We start from the raw sequence: 15704 nt of genomic DNA, 5'->3' as shown, positions 1-15704 counted from the left end.
TCTGACGTCCGTGTACATTCTCGGTATCGCCTGCCTAGAGAAGTGGAACCTAGATGGTATTTGGTAACGGGGGCACACTGCCTCAATAAATTGTCTAGTTCCCTGTGAACTAACGGCGGATACCGGACGCACGTCTAACACCAACATAGTTGTCAAGGACTCAGTTATCCGCTTTGCAGTAGGATGACTGCTGTGATATTTCATCTTCCTCGCAAAGGACTGTTGAACAGTCAATTGCTTACTGGAAGTAGTACAAGTGGGCTTACGACTTCCCCTCTGGGATGACCATCGACTCCCAGCGGCAACAACAGCAGCGCCAGCAGCAGTAGGCGTTACACGCAAGGATGCATCGGAGGAATCCCAGGCAGGAAAGGACTCGTCAGACTTGCCAGTGACATGGCCTGCAGGACTATTGGCATTCCTGGGGAAGGAGGAAATTGACACTGAGGGAGTTGGTGGGGTGGTTTGCGTGAGCTTGGTTACAAGAGGAAGGGATTTACTGGTCAGTGGACTGCTTCCGCTGTCACCCAAAGTTTTTGAACTTGTCACTGACTTATTATGAATGCGCTGCAGGTGACGTATAAGGGAGGATGTTCCGAGGTGGTTAACGTCCTTACCCCTACTTATTACAGCTTGACAAAGGGAACACACGGCTTGACACCTGTTGTCCGCATTTCTGGTGAAATACCTCCACACCGAAGAGCTGATTTTTTTGGTATTTTCACCTGGCATGTCAACGGCCATATTCCTCCCACGGACAACAGGTGTCTCCCCGGGTGCCTGACTTAAACAAACCACCTCACCATCAGAATCCTCCTGGTCAATTTCCTCCCCAGCGCCAGCAACACCCATATCCTCCTCATCCTGGTGTACTTCAACACTGACATCTTCAATCTGACTATCAGGAACTGGACTGCGGGTGCTCCTTCCAGCACTTGCAGGGGGCATGCAAATAGTTGAAGGCGCATGCTCTTCACGTCCAGTGTTGGGAAGGTCAGGCATCGCAAACGACACAATTGGACTCTCCTTGTGGATTTGGGATTTCAAAGAACGCACAGTTCTTTGCGGTGCTTTTGCCAGCTTGAGTCTTTTCAGTTTTCTAGCGAGAGGCTGAGTGCTTCCATCCTCATGTGAAGCTGAACCACTAGCCATGAACATAGGCCAGGGCCTCAGCCGTTCCTTGCCACTCCGTGTGGTAAATGGCATATTGGCAAGTTTACGCTTCTCCTCCGACAATTTTATTTTAGGTTTTGGAGTCCTTTTTTTTCTGATATTTGGTGTTTTGGATTTGACATGCTCTGTACTATGACATTGGGCATCGGCCTTGGCAGACGACGTTGCTGGCATTTCATCGTCTCGGCCATGACTAGTGGCAGCAGCTTCAGCACGAGGTGGAAGTGGATCTTGATCTTTCCCTAATTTTGGAACCTCAACTTTTTTGTTCTCCATATTTTATAGGCAGAACTAAAAGGCACCTCAGGTAAACAATGGAGATGGATGGATTGGATACTAGTATACAATTATGGACGGACTGCCACGGTTAGGTGGTATAAAAAAACCACGGTTAGGTGGTATATATTATAATAATAATACAATTATGGATGGACGGACTGCCTGCCGACTGCCGACACAGAGGTAGCCACAGCCGTGAACTACCGCACTGTACACTGGTTGATAAAGAGATAGTAGTATACTCGTAACAATTAGGATGACACTATGACGGTATAAAGAATGAAAAAAAAACCACGGTTAGGTGGTAGGTATATAATAATAAATAATACAATTCTGGTCGGACGGACTGCCTGCCGTGTGCCGACACAGAGGTAGCCACAGCCGTGAACTACCGCACTGTACACTGGTTGATAAAGAGATAGTAGTATACTCGTAACAATTAGGATGACACTATGACGGTATAAAGAATGAAAAAAAACCACGGTTAGGTGGTAGGTATATAATAATAATAAATAATACAATTCTGGTCGGACGGACTGCCTGCCGTGTGCCGACACAGAGGTAGCCACAGCCGTGAACTACCGCACTGTACACTGGTTGATAAAGAGATAGTAGTATACTCGTAACAATTAGGATGACACTATGACGGTATAAAGAATGAAAAAAAAACCACGGTTAGGTGGTAGGTATATAATAATAAATAATACAATTCTGGTCGGACGGACTGCCTGCCGTGTGCCGACACAGAGGTAGCCACAGCCGTGAACTACCGCACTGTACACTGGTTGATAAAGAGATAGTAGTATACTCGTAACAATTAGGATGACACTATGACGGTATAAAGAATGAAAAAAAAAACACGGTTAGGTGGTAGGTATATAATAATAAATAATACAATTCTGGTCGGACGGACTGCCTGCCGTGTGCCGACACAGAGGTAGCCACAGCCGTGAACTACCGCACTGTACACTGGTTGATAAAGAGATAGTAGTATACTCGTAACAATTAGGATGACACTATGACGGTATAAAGAATGAAAAAAAAACCACGGTTAGGTGGTAGGTATATAATAATAAATAATACAATTCTGGTCGGACGGACTGCCTGCCGTGTGCCGACACAGAGGTAGCCACAGCCGTGAACTACCGCACTGTACACTGGTTGATAAAGAGATAGTAGTATACTCGTAACAATTAGGATGACACTATGACGGTATAAAGAATGAAAAAAAAACCACGGTTAGGTGGTAGGTATATAATAATAAATAATACAATTCTGGTCGGACGGACTGCCTGCCGTGTGCCGACACAGAGGTAGCCACAGCCGTGAACTACCGCACTGTACACTGGTTGATAAAGAGATAGTAGTATACTCGTAACAATTAGGATGACACTATGACGGTATAAAGAATGAAAAAAAAACCACGGTTAGGTGGTAGGTATATAATAATAAATAATACAATTCTGGTCGGACGGACTGCCTGCCGTGTGCCGACACAGAGGTAGCCACAGCCGTGAACTACCGCACTGTACACTGGTTGATAAAGAGATAGTAGTATACTCGTAACAATTAGGATGACACTATGACGGTATAAAGAATGAAAAAAAAACCACGGTTAGGTGGTAGGTATATAATAATAAATAATACAATTCTGGTCGGACGGACTGCCTGCCGTGTGCCGACACAGAGGTAGCCACAGCCGTGAACTACCGCACTGTACACTGGTTGATAAAGAGATAGTAGTATACTCGTAACAATTAGGATGACACTATGACGGTATAAAGAATGAAAAAAAAACCACGGTTAGGTGGTATATATTATAATAATAATACAATTATGGATGGACGGACTGCCTGCCGACTGCCGACACAGAGGTAGCCACAGCCGTGAACTACCGCACTGTACACTGGTTGATAAAGAGATAGTAGTATACTCGTAACAATTAGGATGACACTATGACGGTATAAAGAATGAAAAAAAAACCACGGTTAGGTGGTAGGTATATAATAATAAATAATACAATTCTGGTCGGACGGACTGCCTGACGTGTGCCGACACAGAGGTAGCCACAGCCGTGAACTACCGCACTGTACTGTGTCTGCTGCTAATATAGACTGGTTGATATTTAAAGAGATATTAGTAGTATACAACAATACTATACTGGTGGTCAGGCACTGGTCACCACTCCTGCAGCAAAAGTGTGCACTGTTAATTAATATAATTGTACTCCTGGCTCCTGCTAACAACCTGCAGTGCTCCCCAGTCTCCCCCACAATTAATTATAAGCTTTTAATTTATACATTGATGACTGTGCAGCACACTGGGCTGAGCTGAGTGCACACAGACTGAGTCACACTGTGTGACTGACTGTGCTGTGTATCGTTTTTTTTTTCAGGCAGAGAACGGATATAGCAGAGAGAAGTGAACGGATATATTATATTAAATAAAAGTTAACTAGCAACTGCACTGGTCACTGACTGTGGTAAACTAACTGTCTGCGACTCTGCACAATCTCTCTCTATCTAATCTATCTATCTCTATTCTAATGGAGAGGACGCCAGACACGTCCTCTCCCTATCAATCTCAATGCACGAGTGAAAATGGCGGCGACGCGCGGCTCCTTATATAGAATCCGAGTCTCGCGATAGAATCCGAGCCTCGCGAGAATCCGACAGCGTCATGATGACGTTCGGGCGCGCTCGGGTTAACCGAGCAAGGCGGGAAGATCCGAGTCGCTCGGACCCGTGAAAAAAACCATGAAGTTCGGGCGGGTTCGGATTCCGAGGAACCGAACCCGCTCATCTCTAATATTAGACACTCGGCACTCCTATACACGCAGCAACACAAAGGCTCTTTTCAGAGCCACCAAATCCTTCTAAACCAGCTGAAGCATAAGTTACACAATGGTGTTTAATTGGACGGATACCACCTCCTTTAGCTCTGCCCAGGCTCCTCGTAGTTAGTAGCCACTAAGCTCACGGCCTATATCCCTTAATTACCCGCACCTTCCTTCCAGCTTGCCGCTGCCCTGGAACAGTGGCGGGAGCCTCCTCAATTCAGCGTGCAGTCAGGGCACAGGGGGCTACTAGTCTTCACCATGAAAGGTTAGAGTTGATCAAGTGTAAGGGAACGTTTTAATAAGGCTCCATGAGCACTTTTCTATGGAAGTAAATGCCTGTAAGGCGGCTCTTTATAGAGTCCTCTACCGAGGAACTTGCCCTACACATCTAGTACCTCCCTTAATGAATCTGGGTGTCAAGCATTTAGCCGTGCAGCTCCGATTCTATGGAACTCACATCCCCGCATAGCTCGAGAGGCCCCCGCTCTAGAATCTTTCATACACACTCATCACTCTCTAAATGTCCATTTAGTATCTCCTGCATAGCTTCCCTGCGCTCCACGGTTTCTGTGCTGTATTGTATTAATTTAATTTGTTTAGCGCTATAAGTCCTATTGCAGAAAGAACATTATGGAAATAACATTGCTCTACTGCTTGTTACACGCAAGGGTCTGATTTACTTCCCGTCAGAAGCACGCCAAGTACGATACTCGCACCTTTCCCGCTAAACAGCGGGCTACTTACTCCCACATGTACAGCATATCATGAATCAGCTCTTTGGGGTCAGGGTGGGTGGCTCTGAAAAGAGCCTTTGTGTTGCGGGGACAAGTATCTAGCAGTGAAATCACTTGCTCTTAGCTGGTTTGTGGCTCTCGGTCTTCTTGGGCAGCAGCACGGCCTGGATGTTGGGCAGAACGCCTCCCTGGGCGATGGTCACCCCACCGAGCAGTTTATTGAGCTCTTCGTCGTTGCGAACAGCCAGCTGCAGGTGGCGGGGGATGATGCGGGTCTTCTTGTTGTCGCGGGCGGCGTTTCCGGCAAGCTCAAGAATCTCAGCCGTCAGGTACTCCAGTACTGCGGCCAGATACACCGGGGCACCGGCTCCCACACGCTCCGCATAGTTTCCCTTCCTCAGCAGACGGTGAACTCGACCGACTGGGAACTGGAGACCGGCCCGGGATGAGCGAGTCTTTGCCTTAGCACGGGTCTTGCCGCCTTGTTTCCCTCTTCCAGACATGCTTGCGAGGTTCAATGAGATAAAAGAGTCTCTCTTTCAACAGAAACACTGAGAGAAATGTCTCTAAAACACCGCCCTCCTCTTACATATATACTCAGAAGCGACATGCTGCTTGCTCTGTGATTGGTCTGCTTACAAGCTAAACAATGCAGCTCAACTTCATCCACAGACCAATCCGCAAAAAGAAGAGTGGGGTTACGATGCCTACCAGTGTCACATGACACTTCTACCCAATAGTGTAGCTTGCATTGGTGATGCCTCGTTTGCATAAGCTGCCTATAAATAAAACAGATGTGTGAGATGACCGCACAGATTTTCTACATTGTGTCGAAGAGATCCTAAAGAATGCCTGATCCAGCAAAGTCTGCTTCGGCGCCTAAGAAAGGCTCTAAGAAAGCGGTGACCAAGACCCAGAAGAAGGATGGGAAGAAGCGTAGGAAGAGCAGGAAGGAGAGTTACGCCATTTACGTCTACAAGGTGCTGAAGCAGGTGCACCCTGACACCGGCATCTCCTCCAAGGCTATGGGCATCATGAACTCCTTTGTCAATGACATCTTTGAGCGCATTGCTGGGGAAGCTTCTCGCCTGGCTCATTACAACAAGCGCTCGACCATCACCTCCCGGGAGATCCAGACCGCCGTACGCTTGCTGCTGCCGGGAGAGCTGGCCAAGCACGCCGTGTCCGAGGGCACCAAGGCTGTTACCAAGTACACCAGCGCCAAGTAATCACCCCCTTCTCTGACCCACATCAACACAAAGGCTCTTCTAAGAGCCACCCACCTCCTCTCTAATCGGGCTGAAACTATGATGGGTATTATATGTGCTACTTGCAAATCTGCCTTATTGTATCTCCGCTTCCATGAACTGTATATTCACTTCCAAACTAAAGCGGGGTCATATAGTCATCATATTACAGATGTCAGCATTAGTGCTTACATAAAGCAATCCATAGAGCAGTGACTGCCCGTGTAGCTGCTGCAGAACTAGAGAATTATTGTATCTTATTCCAATGTTACAAAGTATCAGTAGATTGTAGCAATTGGTCCCGTTGTTCGTATCACTTTGAATCTCCTATAAACACAGTTGCTAAAAGGTTGTTTGTCTTTCAAGATGCCCTGTGTAGAATGCTATTGTTACTGTATCACTGCACGTGTAACACCGGGATCCAATCTCCGGTATCACTGCAGGTATATTGCACCGAATCCATTATAAGACATCAGGTTCCGTTTAGCTGCATTTAATGAAAGGAGATCTTTATGATCGCACAATACAATGCTGGCTTAGGTACACGTGCCAGCTGTGCTCCCTATAGTAACAGAGATACAGGGGGTGGCTGAGCAGCAGTGTTCCGGAGCGGGACTGGCTGAGTGCAGTATCAGCGGCGCTCATTATTACAGGGAGAAGAGAGACCGAAGCGCAGAGCTGACACTCAGACCGAGCCCGGGACAGACGTTACACTGACCAGCCAGAAGCGGCATGTCATTGGAGTGATTGTGTTTTGTCCCGCCGAAATCTGTTCGACTCATTGGTCCATTTTGAATTTTCATCCTCCAATCCCAATGAGGTTGTGCAAGTCACTTATTATATACCTATTATTTATCTGGACAATATATAATAATGGATATTAAAACGGTTAAATTCTAAATGTTTTTTTTTTTTTTACTTCAATAAAAATAAGTCTATGAACAACAGTGTGCTAAATAAAGTAATCTATTATATAAAATAAATTATAGTGCAGTGCTATATATATATATATATATATATATATATATATATATATATATTATACTTTATGCTGTCCTATATTTATGACATTTCATTTTTTCTGATTTGCTATTTCTCAGTCGTCATCTATATCATCTGTTATGAGCCTTATATCAAATGTTGGGACGTTGATAAGAATGGGACTCAGTATGGATAATATTACATTGTATCTTAGGTTGAATATTATGTTGTACCAAGTACAGGAATTGTATGGGAAAAAAGATCTTAGATAAGTGTAACTTTATATTGCGTATACATCTTATGCCCCTAATCTGATGGTAAGGCAGTGACTTTTTAACATCTAATTATAGCCATGACTCCGCCTCTCAAAGTGCTCAGTCACCCATCAGGTCCGCTTACCTCTTTCTAAAGAGCAACCGAAAATGGGTTGCCTCATATTTCTTTGTCGTTAGCTATTGAATAATGTCTGGAAGAGGTAAAGGAGGTAAGGGGCTCGGAAAAGGAGGCGCTAAGCGCCATAGGAAGGTGCTGCGGGACAACATCCAGGGCATCACCAAGCCTGCCATCCGCCGCCTTGCCCGGAGAGGAGGCGTGAAGCGTATCTCCGGCCTCATCTACGAGGAGACCCGCGGGGTGCTGAAGGTGTTTCTGGAGAACGTGATCCGGGACGCCGTCACCTACACCGAGCACGCCAAGAGGAAGACGGTCACCGCTATGGATGTGGTCTATGCTCTCAAGCGCCAGGGCCGCACTCTGTATGGCTTCGGAGGCTAAACACCGAGGCGCATCTAATACCATCACCCGCACACAAAGGCCCTTTTCAGGGCCGCCCATCTCTTCTACGAAAGATCTGTAACCCAACGTCTCTGTGTAGTGCTGTACTCTGACTATAAGCCGGGTCCTAGTACTTAATCGTTCCCTCACATTAGGCACACCGCTAGTGGTTGCTGTCTTTATTTGGAGTGATGATGAAAGGACCGGGCCAGTATTTTAGTGAGCTTATGCCCAAGCTGGCCACTACTAATGTGTAATGTTTATGAATTCTTGCAGTGGGTGAGACGTGAGTAGATTTGTCCTAGAGGTACCGCCATGATCCTTTGTTTCGAAGATGGCACAACACACTGTCGGTGGCTGACTAGTTCTAAGCTGTTGGACACAAGTTTTTTTTATGAAGGACAAACTAAGTATTCACTAGGAAATCCATGTTCTCTTACAGCTTAGCTTATCGGCGGAGTTTTTGAAAAATGTATCCGCTCTTCTTTAAACCAATCGGTGGAGGGGGACATGCTTACTTCTACCAATCAGCGCAGCTCAGCTTATATGCAAATTTGATGAAAGCAGCCAGGTTACATAATTCATTTTTTGGGGGGACAATGCCTGGGAGAGGTAAGGGGCTCGGGAAAGGAGGCACCAAGCGCTGCAGGACTACATATCATCCAGGGCACCACACAGCCTGCCACCCGCCGCCTAGTCCATAGAGGGGTCCTGCAGGCTTTGAACGTTAATTAACTAATTTAAGGGTCTCCTACATTAATCCAGAAACGAGCTATAGGAACAGGCTGTATTTTCAAGGGAGGCATTTTTTTTTTGTAGCAAACAATTATACCTTGTCCGGGTACCTCGCAGTCTGTACATCACCGGGAATGGCGTGCAGAACACGCGGTGCTGTTCCTTACACCAGACTGTACGACCAAGTACACATAAAACAACCATTCAGCTACTACGGGCGGCTGGAGATAGAAGAACCCGACACTTTAGTGTATACGTTCCCGATCTATCTGCAGATTTAACAGATAACTGCATTTAGTCCCGCTCCCCTGCATATCCCACTTATGCAGTGACTGCATGGGGCAGAGTAGATGGGCCAAGTGGTCCATATCCTGCTATCAAGAGCTATGTTTCTAGGACTGATGTGTAAGGGACAAACTAGATATTTCTGCCACATGTAGCGACTTCTTCACTACAGTTTTTATTTAGTCCCCCAATAGATCACATCGTGCGCCTACAGCTCTGCCGAGACAGGGTGGGTGGCTCTGAAAAGAGCCTTTGGGGGATAACAAGGAAGAGAGGCTGCGGCTTTACAATCACTTCTTGGCCGCAGCTTTCTTAGGCTTAGCTGCCTTCTTGGCCGGGCTTTTTGTGGCTTTTGGCTTCGCTGCCTTCTTGGCCGGACTCTTGGCAGCTTTGGGCTTCGCCGCCTTCTTGGCGGGACTCTTGGCCGCCTTCTTAGGCTTCACGGCTATAGGCTTCTTTGGGCTTTTGGCAGCAGCCGCTGTAGCGGGTTTCTTCACCTTTTTCGGGGTCTTGGCTGCACTCGGAGCCTTCTTGGGCTTCTTCGGGGATTTGGCCACTTTCTTCGCTGCAGGTTTCTTGGGCTTCAGGGACTTCTGGGCGGCCTTCTTGCTTTCCACTTGTTTCTTATTGAGCTTGAAGGAGCCGGAAGCGCCGGTACCTTTCACCTGGGTGAGAGTTCCTTTGGTCACTAATCCTTTCACCCCCACTTTGATGCGGCTGTTGTTCCTCTCCACATCGTAGCCTCCGGCAGCCAGAGCCTTCTTCAGGGCGGCAAGAGAAACCCCGCTGCGCTCTTTAGAGGCGGCCACGGCTTTTACGATCAGCTCGGAGACGCTGGGTCCAGAAGACTTGCCGCTCTTCTTTGCTCTTCCAGCAGCTTTCTTCGGCTGCCTCTTCTTTTTGGCTGCGACCTCTGATGGAGGAACAGCGGCGGCGGCGACGGGGGCAGTTTCCGCCATGTTTGCAGAACTTAACTTTAATCAATAATACTACAACGCCCGGTGTTGACTCACGTCTTTTATATACACTGCCGGCTGTGCTGTGATTGGCTGCCGAGAGTGAGGTGTTCTGTGCTCCCATTGGCGGAATGAGCAGCCGTGTAAACTCTTCCCTGTCTGAGTGTACGGGGGAATCTGCTCTCACCTTGTGTTTCCCTAGCGCAGAAAAACAGTCTTTTATAGGGCATGAGGTGAGCGGCGAGCTGGCTCTCTGCACCACACCAGTACTCCAAGGTCTCCCCTAACCCTTTACTGTCATTGCTAGCCTATGCGCTGTGAAGAGTGCCGGGAATAGCCCCTGTCAGCTCACCTAGACCAGGCATGATCTGGCTGGCGTGTAATACATCTTTTCTGCGAAGCGAAAAATATCTCATCGGGCACTTTTCTCTCCTCCAGGCACTACACCGAACAAAGGTGGCTGGGGCATAATCAGTGCAGAGGATGCCGCATTTTGAAAGACATAAAGGTGATGTGTGGGATGCTGTACACCCGGATGGATAGCACAGGCAGGTTGCCCCACAAGGTATTGGCACTCCTGTCTGGGAACTCTAGTTACTTTGACTAAATAAATAAAAGAAAGATATCTGGCGTGCATAATCAGCTTCAGAATAATCCTGCCGGCCTGAGATTCTCCATGTCCTGAAAAATGCTGGTGGCGTTTTCTCCACATGTTCTTATAATGATCCATATAGACATTGATGCATATCTATGCATCTTAAGTGTGTCAGTAGGTGGGCTATGGGGTCCCGTTCCCATTGATAGGAGACTGATATTTTTAAAAGAGGACATGGGAGCAATAGGGTGAGACCATAGGAATAAAGGGTACAATATCTGGAGACGGGAGAAATAAGGAGACGAGGAGTGGGAGATCAGAGGAGCAAAAGGAACAACAGAGGGAATCGGTATGAATAGTGATACAAATAAAAGGAGACAGTAATAATATGGAGAATAATAAGGGTACAGAGGGAAAAATGGAGAGGCAGAAATATGGGGATACATAAGGGGACCTCTAAGGGTAGTGGCAGGTGGAAGGAATGGATGAAAGGAAGAGAAACAGGGGGAAAATAAAGGTGAATGGGTAAAGATGGCAACAGGAAACAAACGGGGAGATGGGAGAGACAAGGGGAAAATCGGGGGAGACGTGATGGAACACGGGGGAGGAAAAGGAAGAACAAATAGGAGAAGATAGGAAGATGTTGAAGAATTATATGCTCACAATAGTTATGCGGAATAAAATTTAAATGACGTAGCTTGTTAAAAAATAACTAGCTGAGAGGAGAGGATCGACATTGAGGAATGGAAGGCAAATGGAGATGGAAGCGGGTTCTTGAAAAATACCGATGACTACTAACTGGAGGGCGTGTGCCAGCAGCAAGTACCATCCAGGTCTCACTCTCTTCCCCAACCCATGATTGCATGCTGGAGTTGTGATCTAGAGCATTGAGAGTCTCCAGAGCAGGTAGGGAGAACACGGAGCTAGACCTGGGCCACTACTAGGGATTTCTGGGGCCCCAAGGATGGTAGAAACAAAATAGAAATAAAAGCTGACCCATAAAAATATTTTTTTTTCAATACTTTTAATGTTTATTTTTTTCAAGAACATGTAAAATGGATATAAAAATAAATAAATATATCTGCATAAAGAAAAAGACAGTAACTAAAATAGAACAATAAGTGGTTGATTTTACGTACAGGGACTATTGTATCTGAAATTAGTCTCCACTGAGCAGATGAAAATCCCCTTTGTACAATCCACATACAGTACACAGCAGCTTTATATTCTCTTCATGCAGTTTCCCGGATACATAAGCTTTAGCTTGTGGTCTAAGTTGATACTTTCACAGATTGTATCCAAATGTTTCAATGGAATAGTTACAATTGAATAATACTGTTTCCCATTAGTATCATATCGTTTCACACACGCAGAAGTTCTGTTCATACTCCATTCTAAAGCTACCGTACGGTAGCGATGACCTAATATGACCTAATATGATTAATGTATTAACGTTTTAAAAATGAAATCATCATTATTATTTTATGCCATAGACAGTGTTTTTGACATATGTAGTTGTGACTTTTCTTATTTTTATTTTTATGTATATCTGCATTCATATTAATATCTCCCTGGAATTAGTGAGTATAGTTTGCAAGTACATACAATGGTATTTACTGTTTCCTATTAGTATAATAGTTTCCAGCACATACCGAATTTCTGATTATACTCAGATCTAAAGCTTCTCAGAGGCAGTACGGATGGTGTAATGGTTAGCATTACTTCCTCACAGCACTGAGGTCATTAGTTTGATTCCCACCATGGCTCTACTGTAACTGTGTGGAGTTTGTATATTCTCCCTGTATTTGCATGGGTTTCCTACGGGTACTCCAGTTTTCTCCCACAATCCAAAAATATAATTAATTGAGTCCCAATAAAAATTGTTTAAGTGGTGCATGTGGTAGGGAATATATATTGTAAGCTCCACTGGGGCAGGGACTGATGTGAATGCATGTAGTGTAGTGATGTAGTGCAGTGGATAGGGGAATGTAGTGCAGTAATGAGGTGTTATGATAAAGTGCAATGTGTGGGGACACACAGGGGGGAATGTAGTGAAACATGCCGCTGATGGGGTATGTGACGCAGAGGGCATTTGGATCACATAGGGGGATGTTGTCCAAAATATCCCTCTTTTTTCTAAATTTTTGATAATGTGATTATTTTAGTCTTAGGGTTTTTTTTTATATTTTTATTTTATTATTATTAATATTACTATTGTTATTATTAATAATAACATTTTTTATAAACACATTTTGGGGAGGGGAATCACTGCTTTTTCCCTGGTGGCGAAAATCCTAGTTTCGGCCTTACCCTTAGTAATAGGCTTCATGCTGCCCAATACCGTTACATCAGTATGAGACATTAAACCGTTTTTTCCAGTACCAGGGCCTTTGCTTTGTATAGATTCCCCAAGAACAAGCCCCAAAACTCGGGGAAACTGTTCCTCTTTTCACCTGGGTGGCTCCATACCAGCTGGGAAAGTGCTCCAGGGAAGTTGCCTAGCAATGTCCGATAATTATGGCAATGCTGGCCATTTTGAAGGCCAAGTAGTCTAAACATTGAACCAGTTTCAGTTCCCTAGCAATGTCGGGTAACCATGGCAACAGTGGCCATTTTGATGGCAAATTTGATTTAAGCATGACAACCAGTTTCTGTTCCCTGGCAACAGTTCGGCAACCATAGCAACATATACGTTATGGTAAGAACTTACCATTGATAACAGTATTTTTCCTAAATCCACAGGTTTCACAGGATACATTGTTATATGGTTGAGCGACAGCGGTTCTTACACTAATCGGTCAAAGCTTTTTGGCCTCCCAGCATGCAGTGGACCCGTCCATATATCCTCGCCTCCTGGGTCAGGTAAATCAGTTGTTTTCCAAAGCTTAAGGCAGGAGCATCATGTAGAGCACTAATCAGGCGAGAAGACCACACATGCACAACCTCCCACCCTTCCGTACAAGAGGGAAGAGTTTAGTGAGTAAAAGGATCCTCAAATCAGGTGCGTCAAGGTGGGATATCTGTGGACATAGGAGAAATACTGTTATCAATGGTAACTTATTACCATAACTTATATTTCTCCTGCAGGGTCCACAGGGTATCTACAGGATACATTGGGATGTCCCAAAGCAATTTAGTGGTGGCAACGCTCCTGATTAGACAGGAGAATGCTTGGCCCAAATTCAGCATCCTGAGAGGCAAAGGTATCCACAAGCAAAATGTCTAATGAATGTGTTAATGGAAGACCATGTGGCTATCTTACATATCTGTTCTGCTGAAGCACCATGCTGTGCTGTCCATGATGGACCTACTTTACGAGTAGAGTGAGCAGAGACATTATCCGGAAACAGGAGATCAGCCTTCGAATATGCTTCTGAAATCGTCATCCAAAGCCACCTCGCCAGTGTCTGCTTACCAGCAGGCCACCCTCTCCTATGAAATCCGTAGAGAACAAAGAGATAATCTGTCTTTCTGATAGCACTGGTACGATCTACGTAGATCCTTAAGGCATGGACAATTTCCAACGATGCATCTCCCGCAGATAGGTCTGGCCCCTGGAAAGCCGGGACTACAATTTCTTTGTAAAGGTGGAATTTAGACACCACCTTAGGAAGATACCCAGATTTAGTTCTGAGAACCGATCTATCTGGATAAAAAATGAGAAATGGAGGACAAAATAATAATGCGCCAAATGCTGAAACTCTTCGAGCTGAAGCCATAGCCAGAAGAAAGAGAACCTTAGCTGTCAACCATTTAAAATCTACTCTTTTAAGTGGTTCAAATGAGGCAACTTGAAGGGCCTTTAGAACTAAACTTAGATCCCAAGGCACTGTAGGAGGAACAGAGGGACGTTGAATGTGCAGCATTACCTGGAAAAAAGTGTGCCCATTCTGTAGGTTGGCAATTTTCTTTTGGAACCATACAGTTAGTGCTGACACCTGCACTCTCAAAGAAGCCACCCTTAAACCAGAAGGAATGCTAGGATTCTGGAAATTCTGAAAGACCTGGGGTCAAGTTTCCGTTCACTGCACCATTGAATATAGGCTTGCCATATTATGTGATAAATGCGAGCTGAGGAGGTTTTCCTTGCTCTAAGCATTGTTTGAATTACCTGTTGAGAGAATCCTTTTGACTTCAGGATGGAGGTCTCAAGAGCCACGCCATCAAAGACAGTCAATCCAGATGTCTGTGATGGCAAGGCCCCTGAATCAGTAGATCTGGATGTTGAGGTAGTAGGAATAGAGCATCCATCGACATCCTCTGCAGATCTGTGTACCAATGTTTTATGGGCCAAGCCGGAGCTATTAGTATAACGGCACTTTTCCTTTTTATTATTATTATTATTATTACTACCGCCACCAGTTTTTTATATAGTGTACACATATTATTATTATTATTATTATTATTATTATTATTATTATTATTATTATTATTATTATTATTATTATTACCAGTTATTTATATATTATACATATATTTTGCAGTGCTTTACAGAGCATATTTAGCCATATACATCAGTCCCTGCCCCAGTGGAGCTTGCAATCTATAAACCCTATCACATGTACACACAGACACACATTCACACTAGGGTTATTTTTTTTCTTTGTTGGAAGCCAATTAACCTACCAGTATATTTTTGGATTGTGAGAGGAAACCGGAGTACCCGAAGGAAACCCATGCAAGTACGGGGAGAATATACAAACTCCACACAGTTAGGGCTATGGTGGGAATCGAACCCATGACCTCAGTGCTGTGAGGCAGTAATGCTAACCATTACACCATCTATACTTTTACCTTTCTCACCACCCTGGTTAACAGGGTGATGGTAGGAAACACATAGGCCAGACGAAAGTCCCATCTCACTGACAGGGCATCCATCTTCCTTGGTCCACTGCACCTAGAAGCAATTTCTTCCTGACACTGCTCCTCAGCCCTGAAGGCTGGCATCTGTTGTCAGAATTTCCCAATCTGATATCCAAAAGGGTCTCCCTTTGTCCAGATGGGCTGTCTGTAGCCACCAGGCTAATGACCTCCTTCCTTCCAGAGGAAGAATCATAGTCTGCATTTTTATTGTCTGATGACCCCATTCCACTTGGTAAGGATCCG

At 45.1% G+C, this 15704-nt stretch overlaps 4 protein-coding genes across 4 annotated transcripts; 2 read left to right on the top strand and 2 right to left on the bottom strand.

The window, feature by feature from the left end:
- Positions 1-5082: 5082 nt before the first annotated feature.
- LOC135010493 (histone H2A type 1-like) lies at positions 5083-5642 on the bottom strand. Its single transcript, XM_063952377.1, has one exon. The coding sequence runs from the start codon at positions 5526-5528 to the stop codon at positions 5136-5138; it is 393 nt and encodes a 130-aa protein (XP_063808447.1). The 5' UTR covers positions 5529-5642; the 3' UTR covers positions 5083-5135.
- Positions 5643-5829: 187 nt separating this feature from the next.
- On the top strand, positions 5830-6624 carry LOC135010494 (histone H2B 1.1-like). The gene has a single exon (XM_063952378.1). The coding sequence runs from the start codon at positions 5874-5876 to the stop codon at positions 6252-6254; it is 381 nt and encodes a 126-aa protein (XP_063808448.1). The 5' UTR covers positions 5830-5873; the 3' UTR covers positions 6255-6624.
- A 1060-nt stretch (positions 6625-7684) lies between these two features.
- LOC135010492 (histone H4) lies at positions 7685-8087 on the top strand. Its single transcript, XM_063952375.1, has one exon. The coding sequence runs from the start codon at positions 7716-7718 to the stop codon at positions 8025-8027; it is 312 nt and encodes a 103-aa protein (XP_063808445.1). The 5' UTR covers positions 7685-7715; the 3' UTR covers positions 8028-8087.
- A 1099-nt stretch (positions 8088-9186) lies between these two features.
- On the bottom strand, positions 9187-10021 carry LOC135010491 (histone H1C-like). Its single transcript, XM_063952374.1, has one exon. The coding sequence runs from the start codon at positions 10004-10006 to the stop codon at positions 9338-9340; it is 669 nt and encodes a 222-aa protein (XP_063808444.1). The 5' UTR covers positions 10007-10021; the 3' UTR covers positions 9187-9337.
- Positions 10022-15704: the final 5683 nt, after the last annotated feature.

The sequence above is a fragment of the Pseudophryne corroboree genome, unplaced genomic scaffold, assembly GCF_028390025.1.
Source record: "Pseudophryne corroboree isolate aPseCor3 unplaced genomic scaffold, aPseCor3.hap2 scaffold_2354, whole genome shotgun sequence".
NCBI classification, from domain to species: Eukaryota; Metazoa; Chordata; class Amphibia; order Anura; family Myobatrachidae; genus Pseudophryne; species Pseudophryne corroboree.
The sequence above is the reverse complement of the archived record's forward strand: the minus strand, read 5'-3'. Positions and strand labels throughout refer to the sequence as shown.